The sequence below is a fragment of the Protomyctophum bolini genome (genome assembly GCF_963924005.1).
Source record: "Protomyctophum bolini genome assembly, chromosome: 6".
Lineage (NCBI taxonomy): Eukaryota > Metazoa > Chordata > Actinopteri > Myctophiformes > Myctophidae > Protomyctophum > Protomyctophum bolini.
In genome coordinates, this window is record NC_137867.1 from 36931438 (window position 1) to 36959227 (window position 27790).

Sequence of the window (27790 nt, forward strand, 5' to 3'; positions counted from 1 at the left end):
CAGGGCTGGGCAATATACAGGTTTTATATCCATGTCCAGTACGTCCAGTGGACCTCAAAGCACTGCTACCCCAAGCTCACACCTCATACCAGGTGGAACCACGCGGAGGATACTACCAAGCCACGCCCTGGAAACACCCAAGTCAAACACCAAATGCCTTGATAGGAGCTTTCTACACTCTAGGTCGTCCTCAGACGAGCCCTCCATCTCCACTCTGCCATAACAATATGGAACAGCCTTCCCCCTGCGGTTGTTGGAGACATTACATCAAGTAGTGTTCATGCCTTCAAGAAGAGACTGAACAAACATCTCCTCAGTATGTTACTGTTATCCCGTAAAGCTCAAGGACTTTTAATCATCCAACATTAAGTTTATAATAATAGACTGACTGACTGAATAGCTGCAGATCAGTGATAGGCTCCTTGAATGTTTTTTCTCATAATTATTGTGATATGGCTTGTCTTTTCATGTAGGTCGTCCTCAGACGAGCCCTCCATCATTGATTCCAGTCATCCCGGTTCTCCATACATCTGTCCAGCTTTTCCTGGTTTTAATCACTTGAGCCCTATTTTATACCTTACTGAAACATTTTCAATAACGTAAAATAAAATAGCCGGTCTACAACCTTTTCAGTTGCCTCATATTGACAATCTCAGGTGCGTATAGTGACTGGGCATAAGACTTTTTGTTCCCAAAAACTGGATATATTTCAGATTTTTACTAGCAAACTCACCATTAACAACCGGAAGGTGGCGGAACAAGGCAGAAGGAGCCAGCTGGTTAGGTGGTGAGGGACCAATCAGAAGGCTGACAATAGGTCAATTATCGTTACAATATTGAGATCATGGTATTTGGTCAAGATGATGATATTAGGTTTTGTCCATATATCGACCAGCTCTAATATGTTACGTGAGATAGTTGATGCGGTCTTACCTTAGGCCACTTGGGGTTCAGTTGGCAGGCCTTCTCAGCATCATCCAGAGCCGCCTGGTGTTGGCCCAACTTGAGGAGGGCTGCCGAACGGTTGCTGTAGAGGATGCAGTTCTGTGGGTCGGCCCGCAGGGCGTCGCTGTACAGATGGACGGCAGCCTGAAAGTCCCCGCGTTGACACGCCTCGTTGCTCTGTTGTACTTTCTCCATGAACTCTGCTTTGCTGAGGCCACATCTGGTCACTTCTTCGCCAACTACGCGACGAACTGGTCTTCCCGCCGGTCGAGAACCAAAGATTGAAAGCTGCAGAAGATGAACGGAAAAGTGTGAAATATTGACAAATTTATTGAAATTGTAAAGAATATATGAAATGTATTGGTTGAACATGAAAATAATCTATTCAGTGGGATATGACCACTGAATAGTGAACAGTGGCGTTGTGGTTAGAGTGGCAGATTGGGCAATCCCTTCCCAAGTCAACCCAAAGACTATAAAAATGGTACCCAATGGCTCTCAGCTTGCTCAGCATCAAGGATTGGATAGGGAATCCCTGCTAGCATCATATCAATGTGGTGTACTTGTAAAACAAGCTGCCTCATGCTACAGAAACAGGGGATAGGCTCATGCCCTGACCTAGCGGCCACATGGCTTGGGAACGGTCAGTTCCCAACGCTACTTACCTGGAACAGGACTACGGTGCCCTCAAGCAACTCCACTGTTATTCTACTCTTTCTGCTTTTTGACCAAGAGTAGTACTGACTACAGTTATACTGGTCATCTCTCAAGAGTAGTACTGACTACAGTTATACTAGTCAGCTCTCAAAGAGTAGTACTGACTAGTTATACTGGTCCGCTCTCAAAGTGCAGATTTGTGTTACCATGGGAATGTGAAGCAAAGTGCTGTAAAGCAAATTACAGGTGGAAAAATAACGTGTGAAAATGAACGAAGAAATATAAGACTGAATAAAATCCCTGTAATTTGATGTTCTTAAGTAGGATTAGGATTCAGCCACGGCGGACTATAATTATGCAATAATCGAAAATGTGTTGCAGATGAGCCTGAGGTTATTTGACTCAGCAAACATTTAATGAGCAAAAGTGTGAAAAGGCCATTTTGAAAAGAGAATTCTTTGTGGGTTCAAGATAAAGGCAACTGCCTGTACTTCATACTTGAGTCCATTTTAAAGTGAAGAAATCAATCCTGTGTGTTTATATTCTGCAACAGGAACTACACGATTATAATTAGGATTATCCTAGGCATTAATGTGATTCTAAATAATTCTGTGACATGGTATAAAGACAGGATAATCATATTTACTTTCCATGAATCACTCACTTTGATCCAGGCACGAGGAGAGATGTAAATGGCAGTGCTACATCTGCCACCATTGTTCCTAACCTTCTTCATCAAATGTCTTACACCCCTTAGAAAATGCACTTTTCATTATACTTTGTTTTCTACAGGGGTTTTTAGGCAATAGCACTTGAGTACCTAACGCACAAGAAACTTCTGAGGGGGTTCAGCTTTCTGATAACAGTTCTCCTCGTCTGTAGCTAACAACACCTCCTTTGGCACAAGACAAATAGTAGAGGGATTTTATCTACTATTCTGCACCATCGCATTCCACCTTTGTGGAATGCGATAGGGCAGAATAATCCCTCCAACCTGGAGATCACTAACCATAACCATAAACCAAACCAATCTCCACATCCCTGGTCAAGTTATCACCCACATTAATCAAAGTAGATACACTGGCAGGAGACGAACCATTAGAGCTCTACTTTGTCGTGGTCTTATTTATTTATTTAGAGAGCAGTTGATGTGCTATCTGTACTGTATCTCTGTTCATCCTTTGCCAGGTATTACTGAATGAACACAATGTTGAGAGAAAAGCACATTCGTGGGGGTATAGCTTCCATAATACCTCCTTCACACCACACCTCCTCACTCAGACTGAATTCTGGGATAGGGCATGCTTGGTAATTACTTCCAGAGGCTGAGAGGGTGAAAGAAGCAGACATGAAGGCTTTCGGTATGAGGCAGAGTCGACGTCAAGCTACAGTACTACTGTGACTGTTATCATTCACGACTTCACTGTACTTGCATCTCCACTGCAACATTTCATCTTCTTGTATTGCATTATTCAATTATGAGCCAATACTCTAGTTCCAAAGTCTCGTAGAGTGACTATGACACATTTGTTAGGTAGCCTTGATTTTTTTATATTGGAGTACAGTACTACAAAGCCAAAGTGCAGTAACTACATTTTTGGACACACAATTACCTCAATTACCCACAATTAGTTATATGCCAATATCTCATTTGGCTGACCAGTTGCATTTATACCCATTTATCAGTATTTTCTTTGTTCGTTACTGCACGTTGGCTTTGTAGGGCAGTCTAGCTGGGATTCAAAAATGTCTATGGTATTGTGCAATACACATACATACTGCCAGCACTATTTTACATACATTAGTACATTTTCACTGAATTACATCACATTACCTTTGAACTGTGGTACTATGATATTCTGTTAGTGTTAAGGATACTGTTGAACTAAAGAAGTAGTGATGAAGATAGCACAGATCAGGCACAGGTAAAACACTGTGCTGCTCTCTGAGAGGCTGCAAAGTGTTTACCGTTGGGTTTGTGTTGTTATGACTTAGTTTTGAAGCCAAGGGCTACCCACCTTTAAGAGAAAGATAGACAACTGTACAGGCCACACCTAGAGTCCTAGACTAAAACAATTGGTAAATGGTAAATGGTGCAAGCACATACAGTCTGTCTGCAAAGGACAATGAGAAAGCTCAAACATTACATTACAGGTACAGGAGAGAAGCCTCTTTTCTAGTGGGATTCCCTAAACACTTGCTGGTTTAGGGAAGGGTGCATTCTAAAAAAATCTAAAAGAGTCTCTGAAGTTGAACCACTACACAGTTGACACTTGACAGGAACATGTTCATAGCTCTTCAGCCCTACTTCATTGGCTGCAATAAAACAGTTTAGTGATGTTTAGAAGGCAAGCATATAAATAAAGTAATACCAAAAGAAATATCCTGCCTCCCCATAGCGCAGTTCATAAATATGCGAATTTTGAAGGGAATGTCTCTGTGTGCAGTCTAGTCTGGCACGGTGCATTTGGGGCTGCCTTCTATGTAATGTGGGCACTGGGCCGGAAGGGTGGAGAGAGGGAGAGATAATAAGAGCCTATACCAATGGGGCTCCCTGTCGACCAATAAAGAAAACACCCTACCAACTTAATCATAAGGACAGAGGGGAGAGAGAGAGAGAGAGGTGTAGTTCTCAACCTTTTCAGGCTTTGACCCAACCCAAAATAATAATATTTGAACTGGGGACCCCCCCCCCCCCCCCCCCCCCCCCCCTGGGCAATGACCCCCGCCTGGGCAATGTGATTGTCCATTTTCTAAATGTTTGCCTCTTTCTTAAATTATGTTGATTCCTTTTGACTCTCTCTCTTTTCTTTCATTTTTAAGGCATTAAAAATGTCTTAAAAGTCCTTAAATTGTCTTTTAGGTCCCCCCCACCCACATCATGTGGGCACCCCAAAGAGTTAGAGAGAGAGAGAGAGAGAGAGAGAGAGAGAGAGAGAGATTAACTCATCACTCCAGAAACACACACAGACAAGAGACAATCATAACTGTCATCACTTATGTCAAATCTGGGAGCTGTATTGTTCATGGCAACGCACACACACCAGATGTGTTATAACAGTTCCAGGAGAACTATACATAGACACTGCATACGTGACTGTTTTCATCTTGAAACTTGACATATAAGTGTTTGTTTAAAAACGAAAATAACAATATCAGTGCAGCAGTGTTCCTGGAGTCCGTATTGTAATCAATATGGTTAATGGTTGGATGCAATATATCCCCTCCTATACGTCATTGTAGGCTACTGTGCTCAGTGTGCTGCCTGCTATGCATGACTGGAAAATCGATACAAAAGTTTACGAGGTTTTCGCAGGAATGGCCAATTGGCATTTCCTGTCGATGGCAGGAAAAACAGAACGTGATGTTTTTAAAAGTAACGAATCGTTAACTGCCTTAATATTATGGGCTGGCAATGGCATGCTTGCACAGCGACATGCACGCAAATGTGCCCGCTTTGACTTTTATTTACCTTTTCTTCCAGAGTTGCTTGCTTCTCCATCCTGGCTTCTGGACTCTTTGGTTTGTGCAACGGGACTCGGCTCTCATCCCATCACAGTCATCATCGTTGATTTTAGAAACGCACAGCTTAAGGACTGTTTGTGCACCGAGGAGTGGTTAAAAATCCTTCAAAGTGTGCACGACACGTTGCAGTGCGAGTGTCGACGAACTGGGGGGGAAATACACAAAAAAAACGGGATGTTTTGGCGTTCCGAAGAAACTTTTCTCAAGGAAAGTCGTGCGCCATGTTGTCAAAATCTTTTCCTTTTTTCTCCTTGCCCTTTTCCCCTGTTGCCATAGCGGAGTTCTGGCAGGATTTATTTGACTTGGTCCGCGTTGATTCAGCAGGGAAACGTTTACTAGAATGTATTGATTTACCGCGCTATACTTATACTTATTATACTGTTTATTGTAAAATGTATGAAAAATATGTGCATTGTATTATCATTTGTATTTTAGTTCTACCATAAAGTAACAACGACACCGAGAGGTGTCAACAATTATGTATTTGTCTCAACATTCAAGTTCACCTGCGCGTGCATGCATGGCTGACTTGAACTCATTTACTGCACTGCCAAACAAACAACAACCTTATTGGCTTGTTCATTTTAGGTGGAAATAATAGACCATTTATATACGGGCCAGGCCAGGGAAGTGGGAACCCGTTTGAAAATTCACTCAGCAGGCAACCAAAATGACCCCCACATGCCCCCCGGCGGGTGTATACATGCAGGGAATGCCAATTTCAACTGGCAAAGAGTCGACACAAAGCGGAAAATATTATACTAGCGACTATAGCCTAGCCTTGTCGCATGATACCCTGGGTTTGTAGATTACCATGTGGCCACTAGAGAACGCTGTCTCACTACTAAGGCCATATGAGCCTATGTAACCTCCTATTTTTTTTTTTACAGTCTATGGTAACCTCCCATGTACTTCGTCGTACCACGGTGGCGCGCTCGAAAAGTAGCGGATCTGTTAACTTGTAACCACCTGACCTCACTCAGTGAAAGGAATTCATGAATGGAGCAAACTTTTGCAGTTTTCAAATAGTAGGTGGTACGATTATACAATGGTGCTAAAAGGATAACACAAAATGCCCTAATGGCTTATATATCTTATTTCCATTGTGGTACTGTGCATTCAATTCATAGATATTTAAATACAATATTAATATACCAGACTGCCTACAATAATATAGCCTGCCAGACATCAACACAATACTAGTAGCAATAAAACATATAGTCTATGTAGGCCTACAGTAAACAGTTAGGGTGGGGGATAATTTCTGGTGTTAACTTATAAGCTTTAATATGACGTTAATACTAGAGGACCAATTGCCATTTGCAGGTGCTCTTTAAATATAGCATAGGCCTATGTGGGTCAAAACATTTTAGTTTATTCAACACAATGATTTATCATTTTGGTATATCCTAAAAAATAAAATAAAATATTTTCTATTGATCGAATACAAGTTTGTAACCTCTGAGCTGCTGAAAAAGGCCCAGCAGAGACTATACTTCCTGAGGGTGCTCAGGGGGAACAACATCACACATGGTGGTGCTCCATAGAGAGCATATTGACATACTGCATATGTGTGTGGTACACCAGCTGTACAGTGGCACAGAGGAAAAAGCTCCAGGGGGTCATAAATACAGCACAGAAGATCATTGGCTGCCCTCTCCCCACACTGGAAGAACTACACAGAGAGCGCTGTCTTAAAATAAACTCAGAACATTATGAAAGACACTTCCCACCCCGGTCACTCACTGTTTAAACTGTTGCCATCAGGCAGACGGTACAGAGTGATAAAGTCAGGGACCAACAGATTCAGTAACAGCTTCTATCCCACAGCGGTAGTTGCACTCAATGCTGATAAGAAATGATCTGTTGATGCGACACATGTTTTGTTCTTTTCTGCTGTCTTAAGTGCAATAAGGGTTTGTTGTGCAATAACAGCTACAATTACATGTTTGTGCAATATGTATGAATATAGTGATACAGGGGTTGTGCAATAACAGGAAGTCATGTGTGTTTTGTTTTAGCTTTATTTTGTTTTGTGATATGATGCACTGATTGGTTGGCACTTTTAATTTCGTTGTACACGTTGCAATGACAAATAAAGATCTATCTATCTATCTATCTATCTAAAAATAAATACAAAATAAAAAAGCAACGATGGGCTTGTTTTCCCTGTGGTCTTGTGTGTATGTATTCAATTCAGCAAGACATTAAAAGACATACAAGAAAGTGTGTATAGAAAACATTGGGGTGTGTGTGTCATTTCTGGTGTCAAGCTTAGAAGACTTGTAGGGAGTCACACCTTTTTACGACACATTTTGATGGCATAACAGTAGGCTACCCATGTTTGTGCCGAATCTGGGTTGAACGAGATCAGTGGTGCTCCCTCTGGTGTTGCTCCTGTGGCTGTCTCTCTCACCTTATTGAAGTAGTTTGACAGGTATGTGCCTGTCAAGGGCAGTTTTGGGCACCCATGCTGGTCCTTATCTTGAAGACCAGGCCATTGCAATTTGCTGTAGCCTACTCTGTCCTCTACCCTGAGCTATCCCACCCTAGAAAGGGTAGGGTATGTGTAGACGAGTCCTAGTATACAGTAGATCTGTTTAGTAGTAACCTGATCTGTTTGTTTTGAGAGGTCTGACGTTTACCTTTTAGTTAGAGTAGGCTACCATGAGGTACAGTACAGCATGCATGCATACTGTATAGTCAAAAAGACATTGGATGAGTGCTCCAGCTATGTCCTCAGTGCATTTACTGACCAACAACGAGGTGATCCTGTCCCAAAATCTAGTTCTTTGGTTGACTTTCTGGAAAGAGCTGTTCTCTAAAACACAACCCATGCAGGTAGGTAATTTATTCTTTCCTTGTGAAAGTAAAGTCTTTGGCCTCACTGAGGTTAATTGTGGACCCAAAAAGAATGGATCTTTTTTTGTTTTAATGTTTTTACAAATCAACTGACTGCATTCACCGCTCTATCCTATGAATCTGTAGATATATCCACATAGCCACGTGATAGCCCTGCTGCCAGTAGCCTACCTAATGAAATGTTGTTTTTTTTATGTTTTTTTGTGGCATTCACATTTATTTTATACTTTTTATGGAGGGATAGACAGTAGGCTGACAGGAAATGGGGATAGAGGTGGGGGGGGGGTGACATGCAGTAAAGGCCGTCGGGAGCGGCACACTGCCAGACTGGATTACCAGCCAAGGTACCTGGACCGCTGAGCCATGGCCCAGTTCCTGCTATCTTACATGTGTTTACACTGTTTACACATTTACATTTACATTACACATTTTGTTTTAAAATTCAAATTTTGGTCATGGGTGGATATGGCCAACTTGGTACTGTAGTGTATCCTATATAGGGGGATATTTCTCATGTTATTTTAACAGGCTTAAAAAACACATTTCACAGGAAAAGAGACAATGAGAGCAACTATTGGGCCTTTGGGGGACTAACTATTAGGGCATTTGAACACTGATGCATGCCAGTCAAATTGAGATAGGGTCCCAATTGAGACAGCTGGGCCTCAATTTGTGGGACGCCTGTAAAGTCTTGGAAATGAGGGTCCCATGCAAAGGGGGACATCTGGTCAAGAGCCAAGGACATGATATATTTGGACATGAACTGTCAGATCTACACCTGAAAATGTTTTGTGCCAGGGACCCCCATCATGAATATATATAGTAGAATATATATTATATAATTATATAAAGAATATATAGAATATATATTTTTAATAAATAGCAGATGTACCAGCTGGTTAGATTATTGTGACCCTGGGGGTCCCCGGAACCCACTTTGAGAACCAATGTACAGTAGGCCTATGTGCAAGCAATGGGATGGGCTACCTGAATTCCTTGGGGATGAATAAAATGGGGTGCATACTTAGTTTAGACTAGTCATTGTTTAGACATGGGTTAAGGAAGGTTAGGTTTAGGTGTGCTGCCCCGTGGGAGGTTAATGTCTGTCTGTTCAATAAATAAATCAATCAATCAATAAAAAAACGAACTATTGGATCCCTGAACATGTGTAGGGCCTCAAACGGTCAAGAATAGCCTACAGCTCCAGAACCAGAACGTGAGTAGGCTACTAGCCTATACTATGGCTGAACCAGGCCTCATGTTATGAAACATTTAGTTCACCACACCAGTCCTTTCTGGTTAGATCTGCATTGTTTGCTACCTTCAACCCAGTGGTTATTTATGCGCTCTTTAAGTAGGCTACACATACATTTTGTTTGTTTCAGTCAGTGGTTGAGATCACTGCCTGCGCTGCGGTCAGTGGTCGCTGTGACATTTTGCTGAGAGAAGTTCATTCAGAGACACCCCGCTTTTAGTTGGATCCAAAAGTACCGACTCTTTTGGTAATGTCTACAGTGTCTGCACTCCTTTAGAGGTGAGGACGCCCGCACATTTATGTAAAGACTTTTGTTCAACAATCGACGCCATTTGACTTTATAAACTGCTAAAAAAGAGTGAAATTAAAATGTATACAAACTATCATAGAACTTTTGTATAACAATTTTTTTAGGATCTTCTTGTGTCTTCTACAGCAATGAAATGTAGGCCTACAGTACAGGATACAGAGACAGCGAATTCTACACCTCAGAATCACTCATTATTAATTTGATTTAAGTAGGAAATCAAAGAAGGCTGATGATGATGGCATAAGTTCTGAGAACTCTAAATTAGATTCACAGCATTTTGTACATAACACACATCAAGCTAAAATACAACATGATCCACCTTATAGACTGTCTAATACAAAAAGAATGGGATGGGAAATACCTTCATTTTGTGGAATTTCATTAATTTTCCATCCACCTGTCGCTTCCGCATAGTAAACAGTGAATGGGCGTGGTCACGGAGTGTTCAGTGGTGATTGGTCTGTAAGCGGGGGTGCCCTTTGCCAAGCCCCCAGCAGCATGTATATATAATTATGCACATAATGAAGGAACAGAAAGTTTGGAATTATTACTTGTACAGAGACTTCTTTATTGTATACTCAGCCATCAATAATCAGGTAGGTAATCTATAAACGTTTATATTAATTATTTGTGATTGATTGATTGATTGATTGAATGAATGATTGATTGAATACTTTTAACATTAACAGTTTGCAATTACAGATATTGTTAAAAGGATAACACAAAAATAGGGGCCTGTTTCCATTGTGGTCCCGAGCATTCAATCAATCAACCAATACATTTTGGAGTCTCAATTAATATTAACATTTCATATTCTCATTCATCTCAATATTGTATTTGAATTCAACTCAATAGTTATGATCAATTTGAACAAAAGCTCTTTCTAATATTCAAGTAATCTAGCATATAGTGCTTAGCATTGCTCTGAGATCATGGCATATATTGGCAGTAAAATAGTCAAACAAATACACAAGACGCTTGCCTTGAATCCACATGCCTGTGCCTGAAGACAGCTTCTCTGCCTGTAAACATATAACTAAAGGTGATGGAGCCTTTGCATAGCCCCTAGGGCCTAGGCTATGGAATGAAGAACCTAAGAACTGTGGATTCTCTGGACATTTATAGGACTGTTATAAACTCACCTTTTTAGACAGGCCTTTCCATAGCCGGCTTGGTTAAATGTTGATTGCTTTATTTTAACTCTATTTTTGTCTTACTTTATTAGTGACTTGTTTTACTTTTATTGTTGTTAAAGCACTTTGTGACTGTGATTGTCTGTGAAAGGTGCTCTATAGATAAACTTTACTTAGCCTACTTACTTACTTACTAAACCATTGATTTCTGCCTGGTCTGAGCATGTACACTACACAAAACAAATCTTCGTCGTTCACTCTTGAAAACATGTTGGTCTGTTCTGTTCATCTGTCCTGTAGTAGAGAAATGAAGATCCAGGGACCTCTCCACGTCGCCACCCCAGTGAGGGAGAGCCTTGCCCTGACCAAAGTGGCAGGGTCCTCTATTTTCCTAAAACTGGACTCATCGCAGCCCACAGGGTCCTTCAAGATCAGAGGCATCGGGCATCTCTGCAAAACGGTGAGCGATTTTCCAGATCCCCCATGAGTCAGAAGAGAGCAGGCAGGCATGGGTGGTTGTATTGTTTGGTTCTGGCAGGGTGATGTCTGGCCCCAAGTCACATTTGGTTATATAATAGGGGCCCAAAACAGCTCAGAGTAGGGGTGGTGGTGAACCAGCACAGACCAGTTTAGGATGGTCACCTCCAGTCTGACCTCTTTGTTTGTAGTCATCATCATCAGACAACAAGTTCTGTGAGTCATTGTTTCTTTTTGGTTGTTCCACAGTGGGCAGAGAGAGGTTGTGAACGGTTCGTTTGCTGTTCAGGTGAGCACACAAGTTAGAGGCTGAATTTTATGAATAACAATAAACAACTTATAGCATTAAAAAATACTTATATATAAATAAATCTTTGCCCTGACAGGAGGAAATGCAGGCATGGCTGCTGCCTATTCTGCTCGCCAGCTTGGCGTTCCCGCTACCATAGTCGTGCCAAGTGTCACCCCAAACCAAACCGTAGAGAGGCTCAAGGATGAAGGTGCCCATGTGATCATTCACGGCAAGGTGAGCTCGTCATGCGTGCCATTAGTTTTCCAACAGATCATTCTGTTCAGCTGCTATGTGTACATTGAAGGAATTTAATCACAATTTCAGATTAAATGAATGCAAAACTGATACGTCTGTAAAGATGATAGAAAACTCGAGGATGCTTCTCATTTCAATGGCCTTTATCTTCTCTCCTCCATTGTTAGGCTCTAAATGAAAGCATTGAATATGGCCGGCAGCTCGTGGCTAACAACCCCAGATGGATTTTCATCTCTCCCTTTGACGACCCTCTCATCTGGTAATTAGTTGATCTCGAGGTGACCTCGTTGACCATTCTGTCTGCATAACAACATTGTGTGTACTATGTGTGCACTTCTTGTCACGATAACAGTGACAGAGGAGATAAGTGATAGGGGGGGGGGGGGGGGGGGGGTCCTGAAGTATTCTAATGGAATCTATCTTCTGTCTTTTTTTAACCCGTTTAGACTGATAACTGATACAGCATCTCTGTCATTTTACATTCTAACCACTTTAGCCATTATTTCATAATTTAGCTATTCCAAATGCGCCTACAAGCGCATCACTTTGTGCCACGCTATGAGCTTCTTCGTGAAAATTGGCCCTCATTTAATATACATTTCTCATAATAATCTCAACATAATATTTGAAGTGGGGGTACGCGGCCAATTACATATAACTGTGTTATCTTTTCAAAGATACAGATTATTGCGCCACTGATAACAATTCTTGAATGGGACCGTATAGGCCTACTTCTTGAGTGGGGGAGTGTTACATCAGTGTTATCTTATCATGGTCATTTGTGCTGGTGCTAAAATTGAAGGGATGCCAAGTGCTATAAAACAAAGCATCTCTTGCAGTATAATATACTGTAGGACATGCTTTGTTTTATAGCACTTGGCATCCCTTCAATTTTAGCACCAGCACAAATGACCATGATAAGATAATGATATATTATTATATCAGGGCTGGACTGGCCACAGATCATACCGGGCATATTCCCGGTGGGCCACGACCGTAGGGGGCCACCACCACCAGGCAGGCAGGCCAATAGGTGGCAGGCCACCAGGAAAAGTTTGCGCGTGCTACCATTCTGCCAGTGCCATCATGATAATTTCACTGTACCTGTATCAGTGAGTGACAAATAAACCCTCTACAAATGGTTGTGTAGTTGTCTGTTGGTTTGTATCATTTATGTTGTTCTGTGAAAGTGGTGGTATTAGGGCTTTTTTGTTTGTGTGCCTCGACGGAGTGGGGGGTAGAGTTTCTGCTATCTGCACGCTGGTTGTGGTGGGCCGGTCTGGGCCAAATTCACGCAAAAATGACCGGGCCGAATTTTTGTCACAGTCCAGCCCTGTATTATATCATTAATAACCCATTTAAGACCTGAAGCCGATTCTACAAATGCCTTCTAAATCAGTTTTCTGAAAAACCTACGTTGCTATAATATTGTCTGTGTCAGGTGGAATCTTCATATCTCCTGTACCGCTGAGCCACGGCCCAGGACATATTTTAAATGGCCGGTTGTAAAATGGTACCTTTATATAGCGCCTTTATCCAAGGCGCTTTACAGAGATTGTGCATTACATTCATCAATTCACGCACACGATTACGATACACAGATGCCAGAGGAAACCATGCAAGGCACCAACCTGCACATTGGGAGCAATTTGTGGTTCAGAGTCTTGCTCAAGGACACTTCGACACTAACTCTGGGGGAGCCCGGGTTCGAACTTGGAACCTTGCGGTTCCCATCCGGTCACTCTACCCCTGAGCCACTGCCGCCCGTTGTTGAAATGAAAACTTTTAGCAGAGATATGGTCTTCAGTACAAACTGCATTTAAAACGTGTTACAATACAAACATATCTTTTTTTTTCTGCGTACAGGGAAGGTCACACGTCGCTGGTGAGGGAACTGGAAGATGACATGCAGGAGAAGCCAGGGGCAATAGTGCTGTCAGTTGGTGGTGGCGGTCTGCTGAATGGAGTAGTGGAGGGACTGCGTCGCGCCCGCTGGGCTGACGTGCCCATCATAGCCATGGAGACCGTGGGAGCGCACAGTCTCAACGCGGCAATGAAGGCCGGGGAGCTCGTCACTTTGCCTGAAATCACCAGGTATAAAGGCATTTTCATTTAGAGGCGATAATTCACAACACTGTCATAATTTAGCATTCTTTCCCTCGTGACTTGGACTTGTTACAAGTGGTGGAGTAACACGTCATGTTTTTTCTCTGTAGTATCGCCACAACGTTGGGCTTGACGAGAGTCTCTGCACAGACGCTGAAACTGGTCGGTGAGCACACAGTCTTCTCAGAGCTCGTCACAGACCAGGAGGCCGTTGCGGCTGTAGAGCGCTTTGTTGGTGAGTGGCAAGAAAGATGTTACTCCTCTCAACACTTCTAAGTATTATTTCAACAGAATGCCTGGGGCTCATCTCCCTCCTCTCTCTTTATCTGCAGATGATGAGAAGATCCTGGTGGAGCCCGCCTGCGGCGCGGCCCTGGCATCCGTGTACTGTGGCATCATCAAAAGGCTACAGAAGGAGGGCAAGCTCGCACAGGACCTGGGCCCTGTGGTGATCGTGGTGTGCGGGGGCAACAACATCAGCATGGAGCAGCTGAGGAGTCTAAAGAAGCGCCTGGCTATGATCTAAGGTTTTTCCACGAAGACCTTTCTTCTTCTGTCCCCCTCCATTCCACCATCAACTGGATGCTTTCAAGCTGTAGGTCTCTGCTGCACCGTGCGCATGCCGTTGCAATGCAGCTGCCTGTAACAGAATCCAAGCAGGAGCTCTGTAGGGCCAAATCATTCCAGACGTAGTGTGACGCTCTCCCTAATGTGGAGGCTGACAGACTGATGGCCGGGCAGGCTGCCTGAGGACCTTTCAGGAGGCTTGTAGAATTAAATAACCCTGAAGAGAGATGCTGCTCTGGCAGTGGTAGTCTTGAATGACCTCTTCAAATGATTAAATTATAGTAAAAAAAGGAAGAAAGCATATATATACTGTCTTACACACTTTGAGGTTGTGTAGTTATAACGTACATGTTTCATGTTATTTTTACTTTGTTTATTTCTTTGTTCATGTAAAATTGGTTGCACATTTTCTCTTGTTTTTCTTTTGTACGTCATTAATTGTATTTAAAAGAATATGAATAAATTATTTTTCCTGAATGTTGAGCCTGAAGGATTTCTTCTTTAGCCCTTTTTCCATTCCATGGCAATCTCGTTCCTCCTGACTGCAGTGAGGATATAAAGTATACCGGACATTCCACACTACAGATTCTCAGCCACCACTACAATGCAGCGCTTTCATTCCTGTCTGCTTCCCATTTGTTTTATGCTTTCTGGAGCAAGTTATTGAACAATATAACATTCCAGATGGACTTTGCGAACGGCCTTTTAAAAAAAAAAACGCGTGATTTGCGAGTTAGTAATATCTGGACGCAGAAGTATTGAATAATATGTGCTCTAGCATCTAGCTGAAATGCAAAGTAGGTAGATATAGGCCTATTATAATAGTTATCTTTTATGTCACCTAGTGAGAAATCAGTGAGACATTTTTATATTTTCCTGATGGGTTTCATAAAGTATAGGAAAGGTGGGAAAGAGGGTCATATAAGGACTAGTCTTATTTATAATCTAAATGGTATGGTTGGTACAGTATGCACTTTTGTATCCTTTTTGTATGGTTTCATCTCAGTTTTGTCTGAAATTGCAGTCCATACATGCAGTATTTTATTATTCTTCTAGGAAAAGTTCAATACGAAAGTCCTGATAGACAGAAAGTCAAGTGACATATATGTTATACATGTTAGTGATATATGTTTGTATCAATTTTAATCATCTAAGAAGATATGGGTGACAAAGTCTCCCATATACTATTGTAGACAGTACAAACCAGCATGTGATGCGAGTATGAGATTTCGTGTATAGAGGGTATGCGCATGCTTAAAGTGAATGGCACATCGAGTGGCAAATCGAGTGGCATAGCAACATGCAAAGTGAGTTTAACATTGTTTAACGTTTTTGGATGTATGGGCTGTCGAGGCCAGAAGATAGTTTTTTGCCACTCAGTAGGCGTTCCTGCATAACTTCCTGGTTTGATGATGATGTTACGCGCATACCCTCTATTCATCGGTAGATCTTGTATGAATGTTCTGAGTAAGATGACGTCTGGCCTCTTGACTCCAAGGTTGTTTTTCCCTGTGTGCTCACAGTGCTCCTGTAGGAGTGATGATGTGATGTTTAGCGTTGGCATTTCAATAGCTGTGGTCCTCGGCCATGTCAACATGCTTCACTGCAGCAGAAACCTTATCTGCGGCTGCACCAGAGAAGCTGTGTTAATGGGTCAACCTCAGAGGGACAACAGCACTAAACCCATCATTGGCTGGGTCGTTGGGGCTGTGACTGCTTCCTCTTTGTTCATTGGCCTGCAGCCCATTAAATAGGGGGGGTTGGGGTCCTTTTCATCCGGATGAGAGGAGTCAGCTGTGAAGGGATCAATAGAAGGGGACCCCCTTTTCAGGACCAGTCTTATAAACATTCTCGAAAAACAACATTTATGCAACATCATGCAAATGTAACCGACCACAAAATATGTTATCATTAGTTTACTTTACAGTGTCGTTTTGTTCTGTTCTACACATTATAAGAAAAACAACGCCCTAAAATTAATTCATGACATATTTGTGGTCAGTTACATTGTTTAGTAAGGGAATAGGTTACATTCTATCACATGATTTTATTCTGGATTTCAATTAAGCTTCACTTCAGTTCATCCAACATTGAGAGCAGATCAGCTGTACCTCGGTGGTACCATTACTGTGTATAGTACACTGCGTACACTTTCAACAGGTGCAATAATTAAAATGTATTAATTTACCTACTGTAGCCTCTCCGAGTCTCCGTTCTTTCCATAGTGTACTGTCTGTACATTTCACATGGTGCCCAGCTAATTTTTGGTTATCGTTATAATTCAAATGTATTAATTTACCTACTGTAGCCTCTCCGTTCTTTCCATAGTGTACTGTCTGTACATTTTACATAGTGCCCAGCTTATTTTTGGTTATCTTTATAATTTGAGCATATTAATAGTTGTAAATAATAGAAAATGTTTCTATAGGATTGTTGTAGGGATACTGTGCAAACACATGTTCTGGTTAGTCGAATGCCAATGTACCATACATTATTGTTTGTCCCATTCAAGTTTGAAAGACTTGAATAAAACACTAACCAGACTATCAATTTCCATGGCCTTTTTCCATATGGCATTATACAACATTGAAAAATACATGTTATTATAATTTAGGGACCATTGCTCTCGTAATGTAGAATTGAATGAGGTACAGTGTGGGATAAATGTGGGGGAGGTGGGGTTGTGTGAGAGAGGAGTGGTGTGACTGCGATCCAGCTCGAACTGGCCGTGCCCGGCCACTTGCTGCTCTCAGAAGGCGTCTGGTTTACAGGCAGTGGGTGATGTAACAAGGCTTGGGAACTAGTAAACGGGGCCTTACATAAAAAGCATGTCCAAAAGGAGGTGAAAAGATAAACGGCCAGCCACATTATCAACATTCAGACATTGTCTACATGCATGACTGGACTGTTATGCAATTACCAAGCCCTTTCAGGAATTGTCCCTTTCACAATTTATATTGCTGCATATTCAGTATAGCACCTATCCTTTTAATCTGAAAATATCATTACAAAACAGCCGTGATCCGACTACACCAGCTGTGTTTAGATAAAAACAAAACATTTCTAATATCATGATATGGATATAATATTGATACTAGGGATGTCCCGATCACGGTTTTTGGCTCCGATTCCGATCATTTGAAACGGCCCCGATTTCCGATTACCCGATCCGATCGGGACAACACCCGTAACATGCAAAAGGGTACAAAACACGCCGGTGGTTCAAATGCGCCGTTTGTACATCAAGACATTTCTTTATTGTGACACAGAAATCTCAAACGCCATCTGATTCTTTACAGCTGTATAATCCATTTTTAGATATGTGTTAAGTTTCTGATGTGCAGAGGTAAAGACAGTAAAAGTTAAGTTAATGCAACCATAAATAATTGTAATAAATATCAAGTAAATGTACAGCACACATTTTCTTATCGTAACACCTCTTTGTATGGATATGTCCTTTTTATAATCTTCTCCACCTCCCAAAAGAGGAAAGGAGAGAGGGAGAGAGAGATAGAGTGATTAGCGTCCTCATTAGCAGCGGTATACCTTTCAAGAGAACAAAACCAAAAAACTAAACCAGCAAGCAATTCAACCATCCCATACATGTCCAATGTCAATCAATCAATCAAGCAATCAATCAGTCAAATCAATCCTCTATAACCTTGTTCTTTAGTTCAATCCAATCCAAGTAAGATGGCGTTTTCTTTTTACTCACACAAGAAAACATGATTCACCATGAGTAGTAGAGTCTGTCTGAGTACAAGACAAAAATGTGATCGATTTACTGGTCATTTGAAAATATGTAAAAAATAATAACCCAACAAACTGGATGTCGAACAGACATCCTTTAGTTTGCTCCATTTAGAAATCTTTTCATGGAAGAGTAGTGCAAAGCAAACACAAAAGGAAATTATAATATAATATAATATCAAAAAATGATTTGAATTAGCAATTAATACAAACTGCCATCAGACATAACTTAAGTCTATTTACATTTGTTTGTTTTTCTGTGTGTTCTTTTACACAGCTGGAACATTTGGTTATGGGTGAAAGCAACAAACAAAAACAAAATAATCCTGTTCTCTCTGGACAGAAAACCTTAAAAAAGGCAGAACTTAAGATAAGCCACCCCCCGCCCACCGGTTTGTGTGTGTGTGTATTGAGTATGACATGTTGTGGGGCTCGGAGCAGGGGGTGGGGGATTTGTTGCACATTCAGTAGCAGTAGCACACAAGCAGTGCTGGGAGAGCAGCTCGGGAGGCCGACGTCCCCCTCCCATTTCACGAAGCAACACAGGTTTCCTAAACCCCGAAATGCAAGTATAGCAGACCTGGCACCGAGCAGCGCCTCTCCTGGAATCCAGGTGGAGCCCCTCGTGTCCCCAAACGGCCGGTGTTGAGTCGGTCTGACCTGTACCATGCCACCACAGCTACTAGGATATTTAAAACCAAATAGCAATTTCATAAACTAATAGATTAATATGACTTTTTACATGACTTAAATACCCTCTCTTCGGAGATTCGAATAAAATATATTCATGGTTTATATAGGCAGATAAGTTAGTTTGTCCATTAGCAGTTCTTTTTTTCCTTCTTTACAGGCAGTAACTACAACATTTGCTATACAGCACTTGTTCACATATCCCGCCTGCTTGGAAGCCGACGTGGTCAGAGCTATATTAGGCACCCAGAGTTTCGTTCCTGACTCCTGACTGTACAGTAGATGCACCTCCGTCGTACACATCACATAAAAGCTCGATTACTATACCTATACGATCCAGACGAATTCATCATTTGGAATTCCATTTCACACAAAGCCAGCGTCCCCCCCCCCCTGTCTAGAGGAAGGTAATGTAGTAAAGGCAAGTTTTCAGAGCGTTTTTCTCTCCACAGAGGGAAGGAAGCAGCTAGGTAAGGAACCCGGGGAGATTAAGACAAGCTCGACACCACTGGCAAGTTCTGCAACTGTGAGACTTGGTTACTCACATTGAGAACGTTTGATTCAAGCCAGAGTACAGTTAAGAGCGCACAGTGCACAGGAATTTAACTTTCTTTCTTTTTCTTTACAGCGCCGCTGGCACAGCGTCACTCGTTTGGTATCACAAAACTTGACTTAAAACCCCGTAAATTCACAACCTAGAGATACATTTAGGAGAATGTTGAGAATGTCAGATCAATGCCGCTCGAAAACACAGTGCAACCAGAAAGGACACTCGGGCGACCAGTGTCAAAAGGGCCGGTGGAGATAAATCTCCAGTGAATTCCTCAGAAAATAAAATGCTTCATCTGTGTATATATATATACTCACTGTAGTTCAAATGAAACACTGGCACATTGCAGTTGCAAACTTTCGTAAAGAGAAAGAAATTAAATTAATAAAGCAAGTAAATAAAATAAAAGCTGTCTCAGAGTGGAGGTGAAGCCGGGCATGGGGAGAGGAGTTATGGAGTAAGGGACAGAGGTTGGACATAGTGTTCAAGCAGTAAGTATGGGGAGATGTCGTCAAGTCTTGTACCTAGCCGCTCAGCGGGTCCTCGCGGTAATGGATAGCGTAACGCAGTTTCTCCAGCATCACGTCCAGGGAGGTGTACTGGGGCAGTTTCACCATGAACATGCAGGTCTCCACGCGGATGTAGCGCGAGTCCGGAGAACCTGGAGGACACAAAAAACAACAACACGCATGTGTCTTTACACGAGCAAAACAAAATGAACTAACCCTAACCTACCTAGAATTCTTTATGTAAATGTGCCACTGCATAATATCACCATAAAGCCGTGGTTTTCAACCAGTGGTCCGCGACCACTAGTGGTGCTAGAGAGGGTTCCAGGTGGTCCCCAGCTAAATGATTAACTTTTTAATTATTTTAATTATTGTTAAACATCTGCATTACTTAATTTACAAGAAGTCTGCACAATTAGAGAATGTTGAAGAATTGTTATTTTGATCGTTTGACTGTTATCTCTATCATAGACCATAAAGGACACCATCATAGCTGACCATCTCAGTTCCAGTCCTGCTTTCGGTCTGTTATGAAACGACCCCATCCCTGCCAAGAATCCCAAGTATTATGAACTGTCACCGACTCCCTCCCTGCGGGTGTGGCGTTCGTTCCATTATGTGGGTGAGTCAGCAAAATTCTGTTGACAACAAATCTGACTTATGCAACTTCGGCCATAACAACAGCTACTGTATCGACAGCAACTGGCAAACAGCTATGTCCTTAAGAAAACTAAAGCAGGTGCGCTTCCTCTGCATGGATATGCCTTTTTGTTTAGGCAGCGGGCGCTCAGCTATAAATAGAACTAGGTTCAGAATACCACCGGAGTGGAAAACGTGGCACTCCAAAATGAAGGATGGCTCAGGATAAGCATTCTTATTTATTGAGAAGGCTTAAGCGTTCTCAATAAATGAGAGAACTACGCACATACACTGTACCACATGCACGACACATATTGCTGTAACACATAAATAAATGATACACTGCAACGTACATTGAACGTATGAACCTGTTAGTATGGTCATGTCCTTTTAATCCACCCTGCTGCTGGCTAAATTACATAACTTGGCAACAGCTTTAACCTGCTAGGATGTATCTGAACATACCCTCTAATTCCTGCATGATTACCGTACAAAAACCTAATCTGCATTAATTACTTTTCTAATACACAATATTTTCTAGGACATTTTAACTATTTTGTAATTTCCCGTGACTGGAAAACGGCATGTCCAGGTTTTACAGGATGCGTAGGAACTACAGTACTACATAACAAGTAACGGCGTGCGATAAGCTCATCTTGCTCAGGTGATAACAACTGGTTAACAACAGGGTCAATCTCTTATCTCAATCGGTTATGAAGCCTGTTCCTGATCTGTTGTTTCACGCTAGTGCACTGTACTGTATGCTGATAACATTCAGTGAAAGATACACAGCAGCACGCCTCACAGTTGTTTGCTCAGCTCAAACACAAAAGCTCAACTCTATAAATCTCCAAAAAACAAACACACATTTTGAGACACTAGAATAGTGCCGCCGATGGATAAAAATAGTAAACATGACGTTCAAAGTAGGTCTGGAGGTTGAGACAATGCCCAGTAAAGCAGGCATGATAATCACTATCATCAGGGCTTCTCACAGTCTCTGCACCACCAGCACAAAGATGACCGTACAAAGTGTCCATAAAGGCTGAATATTCAATAACTGCCTGTCTGAGCAGGGAATTAAACTCTTGTCATATACATGGCCGTTACTACACGAAGAAATCAAGGGACTGGCCCAGGCGGTGGCGTAACCGTCTGGGCACCCGACTGGTAATCCAGTCGCAGTGTGCCGAGGGTTCGACTCCCGAGCCCGACACGGACTTTACTGCATGTCTTCCCCCATCTCTCTCCTGTTTCCTGTCAGCCTACTGTCTGTCCCTTCAAAAAAACCAATAAAAGGCGTAAGCCGCAAAAAATATCTTAAAAAAAAAAGAAAATCAAGGGACTAAAAAACCCTGTCGCTGATGTATAACACTGATATAATACAGTAGATTTATAGATTGCAAATGTTATAAACCTATAAACATAATTCACTGTACATTACTACCCTGTTGCTGCTCAGGTTAAAGTACATACAGAAGGTTAGAGTGTGTATGTTTTAACCTTTGTTATCGTATTTATTTGTTATCATTATTTCATTACAATGCAACATTGGAATTCAGTCTGTCGCTGGGGTTGGGATCGTTTAGGATTTTAACGATTACAGTTCCTTAAAGATTCCCTCTAAACGTCCGATTCCGTAACGGTTCCCAGGGACCCTCTGGGTTACTTGAAGGGGGTTCCAAACGGACCCTTAAAAAGTGTGCATTTGTCATCTTTTTACCTGGCGCCCCGTCGGGCGGGGCGATCTTCATGGGGTACGGGGGGACGTGCGCGGTGTCGGGCCCGCCGTCCTTGCAGGGGCAGGTGAAGGGGATGCGCTCCTGGTTGCACGCAAACTTGATGAACTTGCACAGCTCTTCCTGAGTGAACGTCTCCAGGGCACCCCAGAAGAACTCGATGTGTTGGTCCGTCTCCATCAGGCCCACCTGGTACATGGTGTGAGCCTATTGAAGGGGGGTGGTTGTCATAATTATTACATAATACATAGCAATCGTCTAATCGCAATTATTTTGTCATAGTCGTCATAATCATGTCTATGTTGAAAGTTTGTAAATCAGCTATAAGTATTAAAAGTACACTTCTTTTTTTATTGCTGGCAAAAAAATTCAAACTGCCAGCCCTTTCTGAACCACATTGGCACCCTTACCATACTGGAAGAATGCATTTTTCCCCCGTTTGATATCAATGAAAAAGCGCTAGGACGTGTACACATGGTGTTTGGATCAGTTGGTTGGATTAGTTGTGACGTTCCGACGCCACACGTCGTACGGTCTGAATGTGTTAAACAACTGACCTTTTTCATCTGTCTGTTATAATTGTTCTTTTATTGTTGCAAAATCAATAAAGAAATGTGTTAATGAGAAAATAGCCAATCTACAAGCTCACAACGTGTCTATATGTAGATCGGCCTATTTTAACCCATTTTGGGCGGGAACCCCTTTTGGTGTTAGCATCATGCTATGCTTTAGAAATTGAAAAATAGCAGATCTACAAGCGCATAGCGCGCCACCGAGTGGCGCGCTACGAGCTTGTAGGTCTGCTATTATTGAACGACTGACATAGAAACATAGCCTTTTCAGAAAACTGTCAGGATGTAGAAGACATTTTTAGAGTCCGATCTCAGGTCAAAATGGGTGAATTACCTTGAGGAACTCCAGGTTGATGTAGGGCAGGCCGCAGGTGCGCAGCTCCACCTCTAGGGGGCTGAGCATGGTGAGCAGCTGCAGGGGGATGATGGAGCCCAGGCCGGCGCGCACGGCCGTCATGCACTCCACGTTCTGCAGCTCCCTGAGACGCAGCCCGCGCACCGCACGCGCATACACATCCTTGTTCTCCCAGCTGACGCACACGCACGCAGACGCACACACACACACACACACACACACACACACACACACAGAGTTCAGACAAAGATGACAAAGCCATACAGCATGACATAAACAAAATCTATCATCTTCCAAAAGTGCACTGGAAGATATATTTCTCACCCAGAAAACCTGAAACAAATATACAGGATTTCATTCTTTTTTTAAACAGCCGTTATATACAGTATCTTCTCTGCTGAAAAATGAGGCCTGGTAAGTTTGGGAACCCTTGGTCTACAGACAAAATGCACATGCAAAATCCTAATCCTAGGAAAGCATCTCCTACCTGACGCTGATGCTCCGTCCTCGCTGACACAGCTCCACGTCCTCTCCCGTCATGGTGACGTAGGTGAAGTTGCAGCAGGGCCTGCTGGGCGAGTCGGGGCTCTCCCCGGAGTGGTGCTGGGACGAGATCTCTGCACACAGGGCCTCCAGCTCCGCCTCGTCGCTCACCTAAAGGCACAGGTTTGGGATTTACCCACAGCGTTATATGGTGAACTATAGCTGCCAACTTGCGCCTTGCACACAAGTAGGCCATACAGCCTACTTTAATCCTTTATGGTTGTGATTTCTTTGTATTTTCTGATGTGTCTTTTTCACCTTTTTATGTTTTTCACCGATGTGCCATTATTCTGTGTTTTTGCTGTTGCCTTTGGATGTATGATATGATATGATATGATATGTTCTATGCTCTTGTTGTTCAGCACTTTGTGACCTTGTTCTCGAAAGGTGCTATATAAATAAAGCTTTATTATTATTATTATTATTATTATTATTACTTGCTCCACTTGCACCACTGGCATCACTACTTAAAAAATATATATATATTATGATATATTATAATGACGTTGCCAGAGATGCTGGACCCTGATTGGGCTACGGTCTTAAACAAGAGAGGACACCGACATAGGTACCCCGACATACTGTACGTAAATAGTACATACAGTACATACCCAGCCGATCGCAGTACTTTCACGCTCTGCTTGCGCAAGTAATAAGCTGTCTGCTGTGCACCTCAAAACAGTGGTGTGGAACATCATCAGTAGTTAGGATGTGTACACAGAACTGAGCTTTTAGCATCTCCACCCATGGCCACACAGCACACAACAGTAGCCAAGGACATTAAGGACGGTAGTCAATATGACAGATGAACTGAATCATGACAGATGAACTGAATTACGATAGATTAATTGCACTGTAGACCATGAAGTACTTATTTATTCTATTTTACTTTGGTAGGACATATGTTAAAAAAAATCCCCTTATCTGTCATATCTGTATTTTTAAATGCTGATCCTGGGAGCTGAGCTCAAAAAATGTCCTATGCACTTGTGAAAATGGAAAATTAAGTCCATTCAATTCTTAGAACGGGAGGAAACGACATTGTGGACCATCACATTATGTCTCTCCCTTACGTTCTCAAACTTCTTGACGTAGTTGTAAGTGAGCAGGTCAGCCTCCTGCAGGTCCTGCTCGGGGTCCAGCGGCTCGCCCACCAGACCCTTCCAGAAGGAGCCCAGAAGGTCCAGAGGCAGCGGCACGTCGGCTCGGATGGCGATGCCCAGCAGCTGGCCGAAGAAGTGCAGCAGCTGCTCCTCCGTGTAGCTGATTGGGCACGGCGTCAGGATGTATTTACCCTGTGTGGAGAAAAACACATGTTAAAGGTTGTTTCAGATGGGAAGTGACTGATGCGCCTTCCTTGGTAATTCATCTTCAATGAGAAGCCAATATTTTGGATGCGCGGAGAAGTTGAGGGGCGTTGACGCGAGCGAGTGCGATCCCGTGAAATTGTCGTGTGGATTGCTGGATTGTTTTCACTGACATAAGAGATGGAACAGATACGGAACAACTGCCTCTCTTCTCCAGAAGAGGATTTCACTGAAGCAGCGCCTAGCAGCCTGACAGACAGATGCTTCTCAGCAGTTACTGGCCCAGCCTGGTTGTACTATAGGCAGCCAATTTGGCTATTCCATGATGCCTGGAACATTGTAAATTAACATCAATTGTTTAAACCCCATAATCCCAACAAAGCTCAGCGGCAGTATGTCATTTGAAGTTTGAATCAAAGTCATAACGAACTTAACAAAGTAACAAGCAACATCAGCTGGGGTGATAATTACTGCAACCGGGCAGGAATGGAGCACATTCACTGCTTGCTGTGAATCGGTTATTCACTGTTATCTATTGCTATTGTTCTTTTGTAATAGCCACTGGGATGAAGGACAATGTATGCCAAATCTAAAATAAATACAACCAACACAATACAAAGATGAAGCAGCATGTTTACAATATAGTTTGTTAATACAATTTAGGCATTTAGCAGATGCTCTTGATCCAGAGCGACTTACATTAAGCATGTATTATACTGTAAGCCTCACTTTGCATTATAATGACTATTAGTCTATTTTGCGTGTATGCTATTCTAAATAGCCAAATCTATGCAAAACCACAGAAACACCCCCCCACAAAAACACTTGTGTGATCGCCACAGTGCAGTGAGCTGAAGTGACCACACCACCATACATAACATGGATGAGTATTCTTTCGATAGAGCAGCGATAGAAAGACACCAGTACACAAGGGAGCATGTTCCCGTTTCTTATTCCTAACATCAATCACAAGTTATTTTGCCTCGGAGAGATGAAGTGCAGAGTTGATAATGGAGCACCATTCTGACAGGTTGTAGCATTTCAGCTCTCTAGGCAGACTCATCGCTGTCTTATATGAGTCCATGGGTGGTGTCATCATCCGCGCAAACTCAATGACTCCCTAGTCAACCAAGACCCATCGTTTGTAAAGCAACTGATATGTCGACAGACATTATCAGTGCAGTTCTGTATATAAAACAGTACAGTGGATGTACGGTCTTCTACATGTTGTTGTGAAAATAGATCCCAGTGAGTGCGCTCAAAACAGTCCTGTAACTGAGTGGAAGCGCCCTCAGGCTTCATGTTCCTCACACAAGTCTGTGTTTTATACTTTATAACCTTCCTGTGTGTTTTGACCCCTCGTTGTTGTACATCTTACATGAAGGACGAATTTAGGGGCACAGTTGTAACATTTGCATAACAATAACAATCTTGTTTCTTTGTTTTGTCTTTTATCATCAGTAAAGTAAAAAAAAAATGCAGAATAGTGAATATCATGTGGGGTTTGAATAACCCATTTAGGACTGAGACTAGATTCTACAAATGTCTTCTAAATCATGACAGTTTTCTGAAAAACCTATGTTTCTATATCAGTGGTTTTCATACTATTTCACCCCAACAATTATATGCAATTAGCCGCCGACCCACATCTGAAAATGTGTTGTTCTAGGGATCCCACCCAGAAGCAAAGATTTGAGTTAAAAATGTTCGCTCTGATCTCCCCTATGTGCCAAAGATGTAAGATAACAGAAGGCTGCCTATTACATTATGTTGTTTGTTTTTACTGTTTTTTGTCTTTTCCTTTTTGAGTTTGTCTTGTCTTGTTAAAAAAAAAAAAATCATGATTCTGTAATTAATTGTTGTAATTAATTGTTGTAAAAAAAGTTCGCTCTGAAAGAATACATATTCAAAGATTTGCGCCACATTTTCACGTTTTTTTTCAAAAATACAAGCTCGTAGATCTGCTATTTTTCAATAGCTAAAGTATAACATAAGAACATAACCAAAAGGAGTTCCCGTCCTAAATGGGATAAAGGTGTGCTGTTCAGTACTGTTTACGTGACTATGATGATGTGGGGTTTGAAGTGGTACCTTGTTCCGGTTGGCTGCAGCGCTGGGGCACGGCAGCAGCAGCAGTAGAGCTGAGCTCTGGAGCTCTTTACACACCTGCCACAGGAAGTGTCTGAAGGAGCCGCCTGCATGGGGAGAGAGAGACACAGTTAGTGTCACAATTAGATATCGTTGATGTCGTTAACTAGGGCTGTCACGATTACACATTTATATGTTGATGTCGTAACTAGGGCTGTCACGATTACACATTTATATCGTTGATGTCCTAACTAGGGCTGTCACGATTACACATTTAATGTATCGCAATCTGATATGGGCTAAAAATGACCAGCAAACAATAAAAACACTCCCAACTAAGACAGTGTAAGTGAGGCAGTAGTGAAACGGAGAGAGAACAGAGGGGTACTGACTTGTGCCGTGGACCTCCTCTCCGGTGAAGCGGATGTTGAAGGCGTACGTGGGGTCTCCCCCGCTGGCCAGCTTGACACACAGCTGGGACGAGGGCACGCACGCCAGCTGACGAGCTGCCTGGCAGAAGTACGTGTTCTCTGAGGTTCGAATCTCTCCTGCAGTGCACATGCAGCGAGATGCGCACACGCACACACACACACACACACACACACACACACACACACACACACACACACACACACACACACACACACACACACACACACACACA

General features: G+C 42.4%; 3 protein-coding genes across 4 annotated transcripts in view; 1 reads left to right on the forward strand and 2 right to left on the reverse strand.

Moving 5' to 3' along the window:
* ttc28 (tetratricopeptide repeat domain 28) overlaps positions 1–5354 on the reverse strand; it is a 304979-nt gene extending 299625 nt beyond the window's left edge. The window contains exons 1-2 of the mRNA XM_080765021.1: positions 5075–5354; positions 934–1233 (exon numbers count right to left, since the gene is read on the reverse strand). Coding sequence (XP_080621147.1) covers positions 934–1233; positions 5075–5104 — 330 coding nt within the window. The 5' untranslated portion in view covers positions 5105–5354. The remainder of the gene's footprint in view (positions 1–933; positions 1234–5074) is intronic.
* Positions 5355–10102: 4748 nt separating this feature from the next.
* LOC308316588 (L-serine dehydratase/L-threonine deaminase-like) lies at positions 10103–14733 on the forward strand. The gene is made up of 8 exons (XM_080765276.1): positions 10103–10150; positions 10988–11147; positions 11414–11453; positions 11551–11690; positions 11879–11970; positions 13578–13805; positions 13928–14052; positions 14150–14733. Exons 2-8 carry the CDS (start codon positions 10995–10997, stop codon positions 14341–14343), a joined length of 972 nt encoding a protein of 323 aa, XP_080621402.1. The 5' UTR covers positions 10103–10150; positions 10988–10994; the 3' UTR covers positions 14344–14733.
* A 2886-nt stretch (positions 14734–17619) lies between these two features.
* hectd4 (HECT domain E3 ubiquitin protein ligase 4) overlaps positions 17620–27790 on the reverse strand; it is an 84682-nt gene continuing 74511 nt past the window's right edge. For both annotated transcript variants that reach the window (XM_080766945.1, XM_080766944.1), the window contains exons 71-77: positions 27519–27674; positions 27130–27233; positions 24805–25026; positions 23676–23842; positions 23168–23363; positions 22246–22468; positions 17620–20035 (exon numbers count right to left, since the gene is read on the reverse strand). In XM_080766945.1, coding sequence (XP_080623071.1) covers positions 19899–20035; positions 22246–22468; positions 23168–23363; positions 23676–23842; positions 24805–25026; positions 27130–27233; positions 27519–27674 — 1205 coding nt within the window. In that variant the 3' untranslated portion in view covers positions 17620–19898. The remainder of the gene's footprint in view (positions 20036–22245; positions 22469–23167; positions 23364–23675; positions 23843–24804; positions 25027–27129; positions 27234–27518; positions 27675–27790) is intronic.

What these genes read in the sequence shown, in the direction of transcription:
- LOC308316588 (XM_080765276.1), top strand. Translation starts at nt 10,995, where the DNA reads ATGAAGATCCAGGGACCTCTCCACGTCGCCACCCCAGTGAGGGAGAGC. An exon ending in ACGGTTCGTTTGCTGTTCAG is followed by an intron (nt 11,454 to 11,550) that starts GTGAGCACACAA and finishes TTGCCCTGACAG; the next exon opens with GAGGAAATGCAGGCATGGCT. An exon ending in TTTGACGACCCTCTCATCTG is followed by an intron (nt 11,971 to 13,577) that starts GTAATTAGTTGA and finishes TTCTGCGTACAG; the next exon opens with GGAAGGTCACACGTCGCTGG.